This window comes from Gopherus evgoodei, chromosome 9 (genome assembly GCF_007399415.2).
Source record: "Gopherus evgoodei ecotype Sinaloan lineage chromosome 9, rGopEvg1_v1.p, whole genome shotgun sequence".
NCBI classification, from domain to species: domain Eukaryota; kingdom Metazoa; phylum Chordata; order Testudines; family Testudinidae; genus Gopherus; species Gopherus evgoodei.
This window is the reverse complement of record NC_044330.1, coordinates 55,481,823-55,498,592: the sequence shown is the minus strand read 5'-3', so window position 1 is coordinate 55,498,592 and position 16,770 is coordinate 55,481,823. Positions and strand designations below refer to the sequence as shown.

At 43.6% G+C, this 16,770-nt stretch overlaps 1 protein-coding gene across 2 annotated transcripts in view; it reads right to left on the bottom strand.

Annotated features, from left to right (window-relative positions):
- The window catches only part of RYK (receptor like tyrosine kinase), a 156,494-nt gene that overhangs the window by 67,067 nt on the left and 72,657 nt on the right, over positions 1-16,770 (bottom strand). For both annotated transcript variants that reach the window (XM_030574891.1, XM_030574892.1), the window contains exon 9: positions 8,589-8,675. In XM_030574891.1, coding sequence (XP_030430751.1) covers positions 8,589-8,675 — 87 coding nt within the window. The remainder of the gene's footprint in view (positions 1-8,588; positions 8,676-16,770) is intronic.

Below are 16,770 nucleotides of genomic sequence, written 5' to 3'. Positions count from 1 at the left end.
ATCTCCTGCTGGGCAGCATGGCTGCCAGTCCTGCTGCTCTGAGCGGTATGGAAATAGGGCAGGGAGAAGGGGGGTTGGATATGGGGCAGGAGGTCCCAGAGGGCAGTCAGGGGACAGAGGTTGTGAGGGGGGAGTGGTAAGGGGACGAGGAACAGGGGGGGTTGGATAGGCATGGGAGTCCCAGGGGGCTTGTCAGGGAGCGGGGGTGTGAATAGGGGTCAGGGCAGTCAGGGGACAGGGAGCAGAAGGGGTTGAATAGGGGGTGGAGTCCAGGGAGGGGGCGGTCAGGGGTGGGGGTTCCTGGTAGGCGGTGGTCAGGGGACAAGTAGCAAGGGGGGGTGTTTGGGTGGGGGGTTGAGGGGGGCAGTCAGGTGGCAGGGGCCAGGTTGTTTGGAAAGGCACTGCCTTCCCTACCTGGCCCTCCCTACAGTTTGAGAACCCGCAGGTGGCCCTCAGGCCAAAAAGTCTGCCCACCCCTGTTCTAGGGAAAGAGCTCCCAAATCAGCAATCACTTCAGCTTGCAGAGTGTGTCTATCAAATAGGCCACTTTAAAGGTTGGAAAGTAATGAAATACTTTCATGAATGGGTCAAAATGGAGAGCCAGTAATGACACTGAAAACCAGCATAAGTTCCCATGAAGGAATTCTGCACACTTCAAGAGGAGGTAGAAAATATATTGCTCTCAAAAAAAGCCGTATATCTGGGTTAAGATTAAATTTACCTCTTACCTGGTGCCCCAAGGATAATAGATAAAGCAGCAATGTAACTTTTGAACCTCCAAATCACCAGGCCTAGCCTACGTCCATCTTGAAGAAATCTGAGAATCTGTGACACTAATACAAATGTGAGGGGTGAAACACTTGTCCTGGAACCAGTGGGTCAGTCTCAAATAGGCCCTTGAGTATGCTGAGTAAGTAGATGTAATTCTGGGAGCTAAAAGTGTAGATTACACTTCTTTGGGGGGAGAGATAGCTCAGTGGTTTGCGTATTGGCCTGCTAAACCCAGGATTGTGAGTTCAGTCCTTGAGGGGACCATTTAGAGATCTGAGGCAAAAATCTTTCTGGTGATTGGTCCTGCTTTGAGCAGGGGGTTGGACTAGATGACCTCCTGAGGTCCCTTCCAACCCTGATATTCTATGATTCTGGATTACCTCTATTTTAACAGGCTCTCTGTTCAAGAGCACAGCAGCTAGACATAGACCATCTGGAATATAATGCATAACTGGCCCTTATCAGATCCCTTCTAGAGGAAAAGCACTCCTCTAGGAAAGAGCGAACTCCACTGAAACCTTGTAATTCACACTGTAGGCAAACAGCTGCATCACTGGGAGACCAATTTCCTTTACCAGGAGATGAAATGCCTCAGGGTCCATTTTCTATTCTGAATGACCTCACTTTTTGCAGCTAAGCCAGTCAGTCATATTCATGGACTGACCACAGATTCACCTCTGCCAAAGTCATCAGGAGATGAGCTCTTCAGAGTACTGCAGCCCTTGCCTGTTGAGGTATGACTTGGTTTACCTATTATCTGTTATGATCAGCTTGAGGGGAGTCCAGATAAGGGAGCAGAATCTTGAAACCATATCACTGAGTGCCCTGAGCTCTCTCCAGTTTATATCTGGACCAGATGTATTGGACAATCCTTGATTCCATGAGAGTGACACATCCCTCCATCCTGACATGTGTGGTGATAACTTTCCAGATAGATTTGCCTGTTGGGAACCCAGATTTGAATCTGCTTGGGCTCATCCATCATCTCAATGCCTCAGAAACCTCCTGAGGAGAGAGACTTACATTGAGGAGTGGATCAGAGATAGTGGAGGGAAGGATAAGAAGCAGCTTTGTATTAACCTCATATGAGCACAGGCCCACCCAGAAATATCTACATGGGAGAAAACTGATCCCAGAAGAGACTGAGGCATATAAATGGGGTAATTTCCTTTGAGAGGTTGACTGTTTTGATGCGATTCCTCAGCTTCTCTTTTCTTCCCTGTAATAAGAAAACTGTCTGCAGAACTGTGTTTATCTCCACTCTGAGATGGGGAATCTGACAAAGTGGTGGTAATTGATTTCTCAATTTATCACAAAACTATGGCTCTGCAGTATCCTTGTCATCTGGGTGTCATCATCTATGATGCTGACTCTGGATGAGGTTGTCACCCAGGAAAGGAAAGATACAGACCCTGTCCTGTCAGAGGTACTATTTACACAAAAGCATTTTTGTAAACACTAATGGTACTGTTGCTAAATCGAAGTGCAAGGACCTGTACTCGTTTTGTACTCCAAAAGCAAAGCGAAGGGAGCATCTGAGAGACTACTGAATGGGGACAGGTATCCTTCAAGTCTCCTGATGTCATGAAGTCTCCTTTGTTGACACTTCTGGGTCACTGCAACAATGGGCAGAGGGGCATGCTACACAATGAAGGAAGGGCTCCATACTAGGATCTCCTTGCTCTGTATCTCTGTCAGTACTTCTGTGCTACTGCAGCAGCTATGGTCAGTCAGGGCTGCAGGAGCAGAGAGTTTCCCTGAGCTTCTGAAGGTTTCCTTCATTCTCGGCCAACATCCATGGCATGGTGAGGAAGCAACTGGCTGGGCCTGAAGGATTTTACTGCTCAAGTGCTGCTGCTGCCACCTCCTCCCAATAGCTCTCCTGCTTGAGGGAAGGAAGCTGCAGGAAACCCTGCTTCAGCCTGAGCAGTTGCAAGGGTCCTGGGTCACCACAGAACAGGCACAGATCTCCACCCAGGCACTAAGTTAGCAGGGAGGTGGATGAGCCAGCTTCTGGCTTTCCCTCTCTTACAGTTCTCTACCATGGTGCACTTCATTATGCGTGAGCAGGGGAGCAGAGTTGTAGTAACCAGAGGGAGGAGAGGAATCCCCCCTGCCAATAATGGCAGACCGAAGAGCCTGGAGATATTAAGCCAATTGTAGTTTATTTTATTTGCTTTTCAGCAAGGAAGAGCTGGTCTGCCTGTCTGAAGCTGAAAAGGCACATGAAAAATTACTAAGTTTCTCAGAGGGGCAAGATGCATTGAGAAGAGATGAACCTCTGGACCCTGTTATGAATAAGAATATCCCTTTTCTGCGGCAGGTGGAATTTTAAGATTTCAGGACTGTGGCAATGTTAGTGTCATAAACACATGCAGTATGGACTATCTTTGGGACAATGGTAAAACCACCTCACAGGCCTAACTACAGAGATTTCAACCAACTGTATGAGAGGCATAGGATACAGATCTACCACCCACTTCAGAAACCAGGCTTCTTTTCCCAGCAATTCCACCAGCCTCCTATTATATGTAAAAAAACCCACAAAGTCCTCTTTGATTTTTCTCTATTTCAAACACAATAGTCTTCTTCCCTAAAGATTTTAAGAGGACCACTGGAGCAGGCACATGTCTACCTCTGTTTATATGGCATCTAGCACAAAAGGGCCTTGATCTTAACTGAAACCTCCGGGCACTTTCATTATTGATATCATGGCAGAATAGAACTGTTTTATGTGCCCTCTTCTTTACAAACAAGTAAATTTTTAGGGGACCCTAGAATCTGGACACAAAAATTTCTAACTATTGCAGAGAAAATCCTTTAGATTCTTGTCAATACTCTATCATTGTTATTAAAGAGGTGAGGGAAACTGTGATAACTGATATAAGAAATAGCTTCAGTAGTGAAGCCCAGAACAAATGAGGGGGGAAAAAATCCAAGAAAAGTTTCCATTAAGATGAAATTTTAAGTACCCAGAACCCAAGCCCCGGACTATTGTAATGGATGCACTAGGTGGTGTTTCTGTGCTGTTAAACAATCTATGTGCATCCCCAGGACTGATTTCAAGCTGGCAGATACACCAAGTGACATTTCTGCATCTAAGCTGCAAACCCCTAAAACCACTAAAGCAACTGAAGAAACCTGAGTCACATTACAAAAAGCAGAAAGCGAAGGGGCTGTTAACTAAGGAGACTTGCCCTTACTGGTGATCTGACTTGCCAGTCTTTTCTTCCTTCTGAAGATATACTTACATGATGCTCATCCAACTCCATTCAACAAAAAGAAGGAGGTGACAAAGCACCAATCACTTCTAATAGAAGACTATGCTCCTTTCCCACCTCAGTCAGCAAAACTTCCCAAGGAACCACATTGCAAGTGGGAAAGACAACAGGGGCTAAGATGCCTGACATACTGAAAATACAAACTGTCAATAGAGAAGGTGGGATTAAATTAAGGACAGAACACTTCACTTAGCCTCATAAGTAATCAGGAGTGACTGGTAATGGGAGACAATGATAACCCCCATTGTGGTTTTGCAGATGTAATCTTGAAAGAACAGCCTTTCCAACCAAAGCAGCCTGTGCTACTCTGATTGAATATCTTTGAATATTGCTGAATAGATGCTGATCTGCCCTGAAGTAATCATGTATAACAATCTTGAAAACGCATATAAAACATAACGTTTGGAGCCTTTTTGCTTGCTTGACAACACTGAGTGAACCTGAAAAAGGGCAGTCAGGCCAAGATAAAACTATGGGTGAATGATCATTCCTTGAACTAATTCTATGAACTGGGACATCCACAGATCTGGACTTAGCCTTCATGAAGTGGGATAAATCTTCTTCCAACTGGTATCAGAGAAGCAAAGTGAGGGCTGGAACTCTTTCAGAAGGGCTGCCTGTGAGGAGGAACTGGGTCTGAAAGGGTGAAGCAGAAAGGAGCAGGATCTGGGATAAGGAGAACTGGATTCAGAAAATTCTTTTGTTTGTTGTGGAGACCCACCCCAAACAATTCCTCCCCACTCCCACCCCTTTTTAAAACAAAAAAAAAACAAACAAAAAAACCCAGGAGACCCTATAACTAGCTTAAATTCTGTAGTTGGCCTCTGTTATTCCAAGAATAAAACTAGAGAAATTAGAAGTAGTCACAGCATTGGCTACTCATGTCACACTAAAAGCTGCAACCTCCGAGATCATCTCAAATTGCTGAAGAGCCACATCATCTTTGCACAATGAACAATATTCCTCAAAATTAACCGAAAAGAGAAATGGATGGCGATAAAGAAGGACAGAGCTATGATTTTACAGTCTTTGTAGAGGGAACAATTAACTTATCACATTCTTGACTCAATAGGTCATTGGTTCTATGGGGACGGATCCAAACCTACCTTTGGGACAGGAAAGCCCTAGTCAACCTCTGAAAAGGTATTATGTTTAGCGCTGATCCATCCAATTCCTCTCCTGGCTCACCACCTCTAGGCCTACTTAATGAAGGGGCAAAGTGGCTAGGAATTGGAACAGCATCCCTCTCAACCAGATCTGCCTTGGGTTTCTCAAAATAAGCTTCGTGGGTCCTGTCTCCTCCCCACTCCGGTGATAGGGCAAGTGAGATTTCTTATCTAATGAGTATTTTTTTAAATAAATCACTTTTATCCATGCATGCCTTTTTTAAAAAGTTCTATTGTCAGTTTCTACTTTTGCATCAGATCGTATGTTCATTCTGAAATCTGTTTCTCTACCAAGGTATTTCCTCCACTACCACATGCACACACTAGATAGTTATTGTTGGAATACTCATGCCTGAACATAAGCACGTAAGAAAGGCTATATTGGGTCAGACCATTGGTCTATCTAGCTCAGTATCTTGTCTTCTAATAGGGGCCTCTGACAGATGCTTCATGGGGAATTAACAGAACAGGGCAGCAACCAACTGATCCATCCCTTCATCAGGTCCCAGTATCTGGTAGTGAAGCATGGGAACTTCCAGAGCACAGGGTTGCATCCCTAAACAACCACTGACTGATCTAACCTCCATGAACTTATCTAGTTCTTTTTTTAAACCCAGTTACACTTTTGGCCTTCACAACATCCTGACAATGAGTTCCACAGCTTTACCATGCCTTGTGTGAAGTACTTCCTTTTACTTTAAAGTTGCTGCCTATTAATTTCACTGGGTGACCTGGGGTTCCAGTGTTATTCGAAGGGGTAAATATCACTTCCTTATTCACTTTCTTGACACCATTCATGATTTTATAGACCTCTATCATATCCCCCCTAGTCATCACGTTTCCTAGCTAAATGGTCCCTGTCCTTTTAATCTCTCCTCATATGGAAGCTGTTTCATACCTTTTTGCTGCCCTTCTCCGTTCCTTTTCCATTTCGAATATATCTTTTTTAAGATGCATCGACCAGAATTGCGTGCAGTATTCAAGGTGTGGGCATACCATCGATTTATATAGTGGCATTATATTTACTGTTTTATTAGCTATCCTTTTTCTAATGGTTCCTAACATTGTGAGTTTTGACTCCAGCTGCACACTGATGACTGGTGATTTCTTTTTTCAAACAAGTCATGAAGCATTTGTTTGAAAAAAAAAAAAATAAAGATTGTCTGACCTAATGAAAATCCACTTATGTTCTGCACCTACCAACCTTGTTAATTCCTATTTTATATTCAAAGGGAAGAAATGCACAGACTGGAAGGTTTGGCTAGAGAAGCTTTAATTTTTTTAAAAAAGAATCATCCTCTATAAATAGTAATATGAAAAAAAAGAGTAACAGACTACAAGAAAACTGGTTGCTTAAATTTTAAAACCTTGCTGGCCACCAGTCAAAAATTAATCCAGGAAAGATTTAATTTGCTATCTAAGCCAAGATGGAAAAGGAAACCTATTCACTGAAGCTCAAATTTGCAAATGGAAAATGACAAACTATAACAACACTAGTTAACTCAATCAAAATGATGTAAGAATATTATAATTAAAGTAACAATGGCACAAAAGGTCAAACACACAAACCTTTACAACGTAATACTTAATTTGTCTCATTGTGCTGAGTATTTTACCAAAAAGAGCAATGATAACAGAGTTGTAAAGGGAAGGTCTGGATGAGTTTTTTTTCGTTTATGATACTGACATCCTAGAGTACAGTTAGGTTACGTCTACATGGTGAGCAATGGCCACTGCCAGTGTGTGATTTCTGAAGTTCACTAATTGATTTGCTGCTGGTGAACATTAAGAATTCCTGTAGAAAAGCAAAGACTCACCGCTGCAGCAACTCCTGCTGGCCGTCTTGGGAATTAGCTCTTGTGCAGTCCGGAGCGCCCTCTGCAGGCTGGTGTCTCGCCTGCCTTAGGGCCCCTGTGTCTCTCCTGGACCCAGTGCCCCTTTTCCTTGGGGTTCTGCACCCAGCAGTACCCCCTTAACTCTGGGTCTCTCCTCTCAAGGGAACCCCCAGCCCTCTAAACCCATCTTGCCTCAGTGGCTACTGCAAGTCACCTAGCCCCCACTCACTGAGGCAGACTGCAGTCTGTAATGGCCACTCATCATTGGCAAGGGGTTAAGATATGCTGCTTTTGCCTATTCCCAGGCTGTATCTCTGAAGCCCGAGTACCTCTGTAGGCCTTCAACAAGGTCTGCAGACTGGGGTTTTACCAGGTTGAAGTTCCCCAGTTCCCTTGCCCTAGTCCCCAGCACTGCTCCAGTTCAGGTACCTTCCTCTCAGGTAGCTCTTTCTTCTTCCTCCATGGCCGGAGAGAAACTCCTCTGTCTCCTGGCTCCACAGCCCTCTTATCAGGGCCAGATGGGCCCTGATTGGCATGGCCCCAGCTGTGGCTGTTTCCCCAATCAGCCTAGCTTGGCTACTTTTAACCCCTGTTCTCCACGAGCGGGGCAGGCACCCCACTACAGTTCCCTAATGCAATTTAATGTCTTGTATTAATGTGTTTGAAAGGTACTGTCTTAAAATGCACTAAGGAACTCATAATCTATACCAGCAGGGTCTACATAGACCAACTGGTGCGCGATTCATTGTGTGCTTTAGAAATCATACCTCCATAGTGCAGCTCCATTGCTGCACTGTGGAAACATGGCCTTCATATAACTTTAGTATGCATTTAGATCTTCCTCCGCTTTCATGGTGTGCCCATCCATCAGCATCTAAAGTCTCCTTAAAATACGCTTCTACAAAAACTTATTAACCTTACAACAAAAGGGAAAATGGGTTAAACGAGTTTGCATGGTTTTAAAATGAGACCATCTAATGCTTTGTATATCTGAACCACTATCTACTGTAGAATGGATGCATCTTGGGCAGCAGCCATCTCTTCTTCCTCTATGTTTAGTACAGACACCTGTAAACTCATGCTGCTTAATAAATAAAAAAAATTGAGGATTACGGCATGTGTAATTACCCATTCTTTCTAAAACGGAGTTCATAGAGGGGGCCCAGAACAGGTTAAAGAGTTTATATTTCAATTATTTTTCTGTAGTATTAACATCTGAAGAACAAAAACTTTAACTGACATTTCTAACTAGCATAAGACTAAAGCCCTGGAGAACAAGGAGATTAAGGGTGCAGTAACTGGCACCTCTGGTGGAGGGTACATTCAATCTTTCTTGCACAGTAGATTTCTATTCCTGACCTTTTCTGATGGCAGCATTACCAAGCTTATGCTTTTATGGAGAAGGCAGCCACTGGGAAGAGAGTGTACATATACCTGTGTACTTTACTTACCATTTTAAAAAGCAAATTTGATACAGTGAACATGCCATAGTCTACTTGAATAACGTGAGGAAGAAACACTACAATAAAACTTACCTTTGACTGTTTTGACAAAAACTTGTTTCTCTTTACTGGGGTCTTTTTCCTCTATTAAAATTCCATGGAAAATGCGTCCAAAGGTGCCTATGGAAAGACCACACAAAATTATTCTACTGTATAGTTAATATATTAAGATATTAGAAAAATTTTAATATAAACACACTTTGATGGGTTATTATAAATTATGTTCTTGTAGGATGCAGCAGAAAGTTTGGATGCTTTTGCAGTGAGATTTGGAAGGCAAAAATATACTTAAGACAGACTCTGAATACCTCATCAGAACAAAACTGTCAATCCATGTCCACATACTACCAGACTCAGAAGACACCCCTACATCCTCTATGAGGGGCACTAGGACTTTTGTGTTATGATTCTCCCTCCCTCCCCAAAAAAGTCATGAGACCTTTGGGACAAAGTGTAGGGATCAACCAAGACAGAGTGAAACAGTACAGTAGCTGCAGACAGCATTTAAAGCAAGGACCAACATTCTCTCCTGTGCTGTTTTCTCCAATACCCCCCAACACTCATCCCCCCTTCCTTTGTCTTTTATCTAGCTAATCTCCAATTCCATTTAACATAACCCCACTGAAAGGATTTAAACAAAATTCACAGAACAGGACTTTTGTCACCATTGCATTGTTCACTCTACTGTGGTATCCCTTTCCCTACCCTTTGTCTGTCTCATCTATTTAGGCCCGGTCTACACTACAAAGTTAGGTCAACATAAGACGCATTAGGTTGATTTAACAATGTATGTGTCTACACTACCAAGTCCCTTCCGCTGACCTAAGTGACCTGTAAAGTACACTTCTGTACTCCACCTTCGCAAGAGGCGTAACATTTGATTCGTCGTCCACGGATCGACATGGGGATAGTGTAGACATTGAGTTGTATAAGTCAAAGGAATTGACTTCCAGGTGGTGTCCCACAGTGCTCCACTGTGACCGCTCTGGAGAGCGCTTTCAGCGCCACTGCATGACAGCGAGGTACATGGGAAACAGCCACCCCCCTGTTAAAGCCCCGGGAACTTTTGAATTTTCATTTCCTGTTTGATCAGTTTGGAGAGCTCACCAGCACAGCTGACCATGGAGACTCAAGGCTGCAAATGTGCTCCAGCATGGAGTACACAGGAGGTGCTGGATCTTACTGCTGTGTGGTGAGAAGAGTCTGTGCAGGCAGAGCTCCGATCCAGCAGAAGAAATGCTGACATCAGTACCAAAATCGCACAGAGCATGAGGGAGAAAGGCTACACCAGGGACACGGAGTAGTGCCACATGAAAATAAGAGAGCTTTGGCAAGCATACCAGAAGACAAGCGAGGTGAACAGTTGTTCTGGTTCTGCACCACAGATATGCCACTTCTGTGAGAAGCTGCATGTGATTCTCGGTGGGGATGCCACCATTACCCCCAAAATGCTCCGTGGATACCTCCTAGGAGCCCTGGTGACCTCGAGCAACAGCAAGGAGAACACTGTTGACCAGGAAGAGGAGGAGGAGGAGGAGAATGTGAGGCAGGTGAGGGGAGGAACTGTTTTTAACCCTGGAGCCTCACAGGACCAATTGTCGGTGGAGGATGATGCCAGGGAAGGCACCTTTCTAATCACACTGTAGGGGCTACATGCTATTATTTTTAATGTTTAATCTGAACAAAAAAGTAGGTGTAGTGGTTATTGGTGGCCACTGCAGCTATGCAGAAGGTGCTCTCAGAAAAAGACTGTTTGTGTGCATGGGGATGGCCCTGGAACTATCCCTGGAGATCTCTATGAAGCTTTCACTGAGGTACTCTGCAAACCTTTGCATTCCCTGCAGCTGAAACCTTGTTCGTCAGTGCATCCCTCACACCAGGACAGAGACTTTCCCAGATCAGAAGGTGGAAAAAGACATCCAGGAAGAGCATGTTCAATGAGTTAATGCGTGCCTCTAAGAGTGAGAAGACGGAGCTCAGAGCATCGAGGATTACACTGTCCGACAACCTGCACAAGGATAGGGAGGACAGGAGAGCATGCAGGGAAAAAGAGCATGCCACATAGGATGAGATGCTGCAGATTATGAAGGAGCAAACATGTTGAGGTGTCTGGTTGAGGTTTAAGAAAGGCAGCTGGATGCTAGAGTCCCTCTGCAGCCTATGCTGAACCTGCTGCCATCATCGCCAAGTTCCACATCCTCCTCTCCCAAATGTCAAAGGGGAGGGTACAAGGACTAGAACGCACCCATACTCACATCTTTGATTGTTACTGCAGTGCAATTGTAAGCAAGCTTTCCTTGTGTCCCCGCACCCCCGTGTGATGAGCCCTTTTGCCCCAGGTGAACTTACTTTTCTTTGCTGTCTCTGTGTGTTCGTGAGCATAATAAAACTTAATGGACTGAGGAGAAAGGACTCTTTATTCATTCAGCACACTCTGGTTAGTGGGGGTGGAGTTTACAGGGGAGAAAATGCAATGATGGAGACAGGTTGGTAAGGAACAACACTGAAGTGTCACCTTACTGAGAGTCATTGAAAACCAGTTTTAGCAAAGTCTCAGAGACGCAGAGCCCCTTGATGTGCTCTTACTGCCCTGGTGCCTGGCTGCTCAAAACTGGCTGCCAGGCAGGCAATCTACCTCAACCCCCGCGCTGCCAGAAACTTTTCTTCCTTTGTTTCACAGATATTATGGAGCACACAGAAGGAAAAACAACAATGGGGATATTGCTTTCACTGAGGTCTAACTTAGTAAGCAAACAATGCCAGTGGCCTTTTAAGCACTCAAAGGCACATTCCACCACCATTCTGCGCTTGCTCAGCCTATGGCTGAAGCGGTCCTTACTGCTGTCCAGGCTGCCTGTGTATGGCTTCATGAGCCATGGGTAGGCTGGGTCTCACAGGATCACAATTGGCATTTCAACATCACCAATGGTTATGTTGCAGTCTGGAAAGACCAGACTTTCTAAAGATGCATGTGTCATGCACCATTCCCGACCATCACACGATGTCAGTGAAACAGCCCCTGTGATTCACAAGTACTTGCAACATCATTGAGAAGTATCCCATTTGGTTTATATACTCTTTGGCAAGGTTGTTTGTTGCCAAGATAGGGCTATGAATTCCATCTATAGCCCTACCGCAGTTAGGGAACCCCATCGTGACAAAAACATCCAGTTTGTCCTGCACATTGCCCAGAGTCACTACCCTTCTTAGCAGAAGTCTATTGATTGCCCTGCAAACTGGGATCACAACAGACCCCATGGTAGAGTTACCCTCTCCGAATGGATTCTGCACTGACTGGTAGTCTGGCGTTGCAAGGTTGCACAGAGCTATCATCACTCACTTCTCAACTGTGAGAGCAGCTCTAATTTTAGTACTGCACTTCAGGGCTAGGAAAAGCTCTTCACACAGTTCCATGAAAGTGGCCCTACACATTCGAAAGTTCTGCAGCCCCGGCTCATCATAGAACAATGTGGTTCCACCAGTCAGTTATTGTTTCCTGGGCCCAGAAGCAGCATTCCACCAGCAACTGCAAATTGTTCCGCTCTGTGCCTTCCAGCAGGACTGCTTGCGTGGTATCACACTGTTTTGCGTGGCAGCACCTGCTCTGGATAAGTAAATACTGCAGGACAAGGTACAAGGTGTTTGTAATGCTCACAACAGTGTACAGCTGAGCGGGATCCATGCTTACCATGCTATGGCATCTGTGCAGGTAACCCAAGGTTTACAAACCAAGGTGCAAAAAAGGCTTGATTTCTTTGCCACTGATTTCAGGGAGGGAGGTAAGCGCATCATGGGAGGCAAACACCACATTCCCATAACCACTCGCACAAATTTTTTGGTCCCATAGGGTATTGCAAGTCCAAACCAAAATTCCACTCGCCTACATGCACTGTGGGATAGCTACCCACAGTGCAGCACTCCGTGTATTGATACAAGCCCTGCTAGTGAGGATGCACTCCAACAACACAATGAGCATAGTTGGGACACGCAAGATTGACTTGCTTAAATTGGAGGCTTGATGTTAACTTACATAAAAATAGACTTAATTTTATAGTGTAGATATGCCCTTAAATTGTCCACTCTTCAGAATAGGAACTGTGATTGTACAGTGGCTAGCACCATATGCTACTGTAGTAAGGTGCAAATTTCTATATCCTAACTACAAGAAAAACAGATTACCTGAACAGACACGTTCTTATAGTCCATGTAAAAAGCAGTTAGCTCTAAAGAGAGCTAACATGCTGTGATAAATGAAGGGGGAGGGGGTGGGAGCAGCTCCCTTTTAAGGACCCCTGGCCAGCCAGTTTGCTATAAAATCCCTGTTAGTAGCTGTTCTCTACTTGTTTTACCTGTAAAAGATTAAAAAAGCCCACAGCTTAAAGGAAGGGAGTGGGCACCTGACCAAAAGAGGGAGGCATAGAACTTTTTTAAAATTGGGAAAAAACTTTCCCTTTGTCTGTCTGTTCTCTCCAGAGAGGAGAGATAGAGCAGCTATGCTGTAAAAAGTTGTGGGCGAGGTATGAAAGTTACCAGGTCTTACCTAGAAACTACTTATTTGAAACTCCAGATATGCAAGTAGATCAGGAAATGTCTAGGAAGATGCAATTAGGTTTATCTCTTATTTCTTTATGGCTTGTGGACCCCTCTGTGCTAATCACAGGTGCTTTGTTTTGCTTGTAACCTCTAAGCTGAACCTCAAGAGAGCTACCTTAACGCTTAATTTTTGTAATTTTTTTTAATCTAGCAAAAAGCCTAAGTTCCAAATGTACTTCCTTTTGTTTTGTTTTTAATAGAAGTTTACTTTTTTAAAATAAAGAACAGGATTGGATTTTTGTGCCCTAAGAGGTTTGTGCATATGTTGTTTAATTAGCTCGTGGCAACAGCTGATTTCCTTTTTTTTTCCCCTCAGATCTTTCCGAGAGGGTGAGGTGAAAGGGCTTGAGGGTATGTCATAGGAAGGAATTCCAAAATGCACCTTCTTGGGGTCTCACAGAGTTTTTTAATGCACTTGGGTGGTGGCAGCATCTACCCATCCAAGATTAGCGAAAAGCTGTAACCATGAGAGTTTAATACGAGCCTGAAGTGGTCAATATTAATTTTTAGAATCCTTGCAGGCCCCCACCTTCAGCACTCAAAGTGCCAGAGTGGGGAATCAGCCTTGATACATGGAATCAATCACAAATACACAGCCTGGATTGTTTTAAAAGCAAAGCAAGCCAGTCTTCCTCCCTCCATTAAAGACTTGAAAAGAGCATTGCTGAAGGTACTTTAGATCTATGCTATAATTATACAAAGGCTTGAAGAATCCCACAAAAGCAAGGACATTTTATACTATAATATGACTTTAGCATTATTCTTTCCATCTTCAGTACTGCAGCTGGTATCTACCTACCTTGTAATCATGAACTGTTGGGATGAAGGCATTAATACAAGTTAATCTTTCATATACTCCAGTATTTAAGCACATCAGTGATATACTCTGTCTCACATCACACACAATTTCATGTAGCATTTTTATAATACATCAGAACAGTCACAATATTAATATAAAATCTTATGAAAATGTATAAAAACTATACAGACAGCATGCTTGTTTCCTGAAGTAATAATTACAATTGCGCTATGCTCTTCAGTTGGTGCTTCTTGAAAACTCCAAATTTGCAGTCCTCCAAAATTGAAGCTTTAGGCCACTAATCTAGCTTACCAGAAACTGGCATGTCAGATTCTTTTGACTTCTACCTACCATTATCATCTATCCCATCTAAATTTAGCCAAATTAAAAGCTTTGTTAGAACCAACTTTTGGGGACTCATATCAGTCAGTTTTGCAGGATTTCGCAGAACCTAGTCATGTCACAGTGCAGTAACCCAGCACTGTGCCAATGTTTGGGTGTCATGACACTATGCCAAAACCACGACAACTGTGCTGCGGGGCACACCCTAATGTTTTTAGAACGATGGTACAACCTCTCCTGACCTCTTCTTGCTATAATATTCCTCTCACCTCACCAACAGGAGATGGGTGGTTCAGCACATTTGAAAGTCATGCCACTTATTTAGATGTCTAACGGAGAAAGTGAGGTTTGCATCCATGATCAGGACCTCTCCCTGGCCTTGTACGTCCCCTGTTCTATTGGAAACAGTGTGCAGAGCATAGGATCAAGTGGTGAGAGCTTCCATAATACACTATTGTCCACAGTAATGCCTGTGATACAATATTGAAACAACTGAAAGTGTGTGCTGCAATAAGTTCTGGACAAGATTTTCAGATGTGGGATAACTAACTGCAGATTCCATTGACTTTTAATAGGAGTTAAGCACTTCTGAAAAGTTTACTAATACTTCTACTGATGGACCCCTTTGACTGAAAATTTCTTTTTCTTGATCACTTACAGCCAAAGCACTGCTACAACTCTGAATTGAAATGGATGATTCTGGCTTAGAAACTTGACTTGAAGTGGGGCACTCACTTGAGCCTATATGACACACTTCAAAGTTTATGACACACTTCAAATAAAGTGAGAAAGCTTCAGGCATGCCAAATATAAATCTGAAGTGTCTCTTACAATCCAGCTACAAGGCAGTATTATTTGTGCATATCTTGCCTTCAGAAGCACTTGGATCCTTTCCAAGGTAAGACAAGCAACCCTATTTCTCTTTGTCGTGGACATTATGAGCATACCTGGGGCAGCATTTGAGGATGCTTGCTGTTTCAATTCTTTACATGTCTCTCTGCATTAGAGTTAATGGCTGGAAGTAGAAAATTAGAAGATTTTCCCCTACACACAAAGGAAGCAAATTAATGGTTCAACAGCCCTTAAAACCAGCTCTTTTTTGTGGAATCAACTAGTTAAGACAGAAGAACAAAGTTCACTAAGGTTTAAAAAAAGTTTTAGATAAGTGTAAGGTGAACACTCAAGTGGCTAAGTTCACTTCAAGAAAAAGAACAGAGGCAGTTAGTTTATATCTCCTCAAAGATTCAGTATAAGCTCTCACGAGGTGATTTAATAGCTCAGATCTCTAGCTTTGAGTGCTCTAACTCCAGTCATGTTTTGGAGAAGATACACAAAAGCATAGATCTACCGTAATTGTACAGATTACTGAGAGAACATGAAAACAGCTATTTTTAAAATCAGATTCTTTTGACTTCTACATTACCAGATACAAAACTGAGGTCAACATAAATCTACAAGTGTACTTTCAAAATGAAAAACACTGAGCTAGACAGAAAAGAATCAAATGATCTCTCTTGTGAACGTTCACATCCACAATCTATTTATTCTGCACCCATTACTCACATTGTGGTAGTCACCTGAGTCTTCCTTTAGCATCCTCTAATTTGGCTGAGTTGAAAGGGAGACTGCTAAGACAAATTTTAAAGGCTGACTGAATTTTTCAGTGAAGTGAAGTGCTTTCTCTACCAGTGGAAAATGAGTTATTTTGCCATAACTTTGAGTTGCAGTTAGTCAGCTGACATTTTATGGTAGAGCCTGATCAAATGCTAAGATTTATTTAAATATAATATATTATCAAGACAGACACTAATTGAAATGCCACCTTTCACAATAATTTAGTTTGAGGAATTCAGGAGACCAGAAAATAAGAGAAAAGCATGTTTAAAGAAGTAAATTGTTGGACAAATGGTATGCATATTTCAAGTTTCTAATCATTTCCTTACATCTTCAACAAAAATCACACAAGAAACAGAAGTAACATCTATTGTCCGTGTGTAACATTCTTGGGGAGTGTAGCGGGGTGGACACCCGCTCCTGCCCTGAAGGGCTTAAAGCAGCCAGGAACAGGGCTGTGGCAGGGAAAAGCTAAGCTGATTGAGGAAGTAGCCACAGCTGGCCCATGCCCCAATCAGCCCCAGCTGGCCCCTATAAAAGGCTGTGAGCCAGAGGCCCAGGCAGTCTTCCTCTGCCTGTAGAGAGAGAAGGGCCTGGCTGCAGGGAGCTAGAGACAGAGTATCTGAGTGGAGCAGGGCTGGGGAGCACCAGCCTGGAAAGCCCCAGGCTGCGGCCTAGCAGAAGGCCAAGAGGTATTGGAGGTTGCAGAGGGCAGCCCAGGGGTAGGCCAAGACAACAGGTCCAAACCCAACCTTGCCAGTGATGAGTAGGCTGATACTGCAGTCTGCCTCAGGGCATGGGGCTAGATGATGACTAGCAGTAACCTTATACTGAGGTGAGGTGGGACTAGTGGGTGGGGGTTCCCCT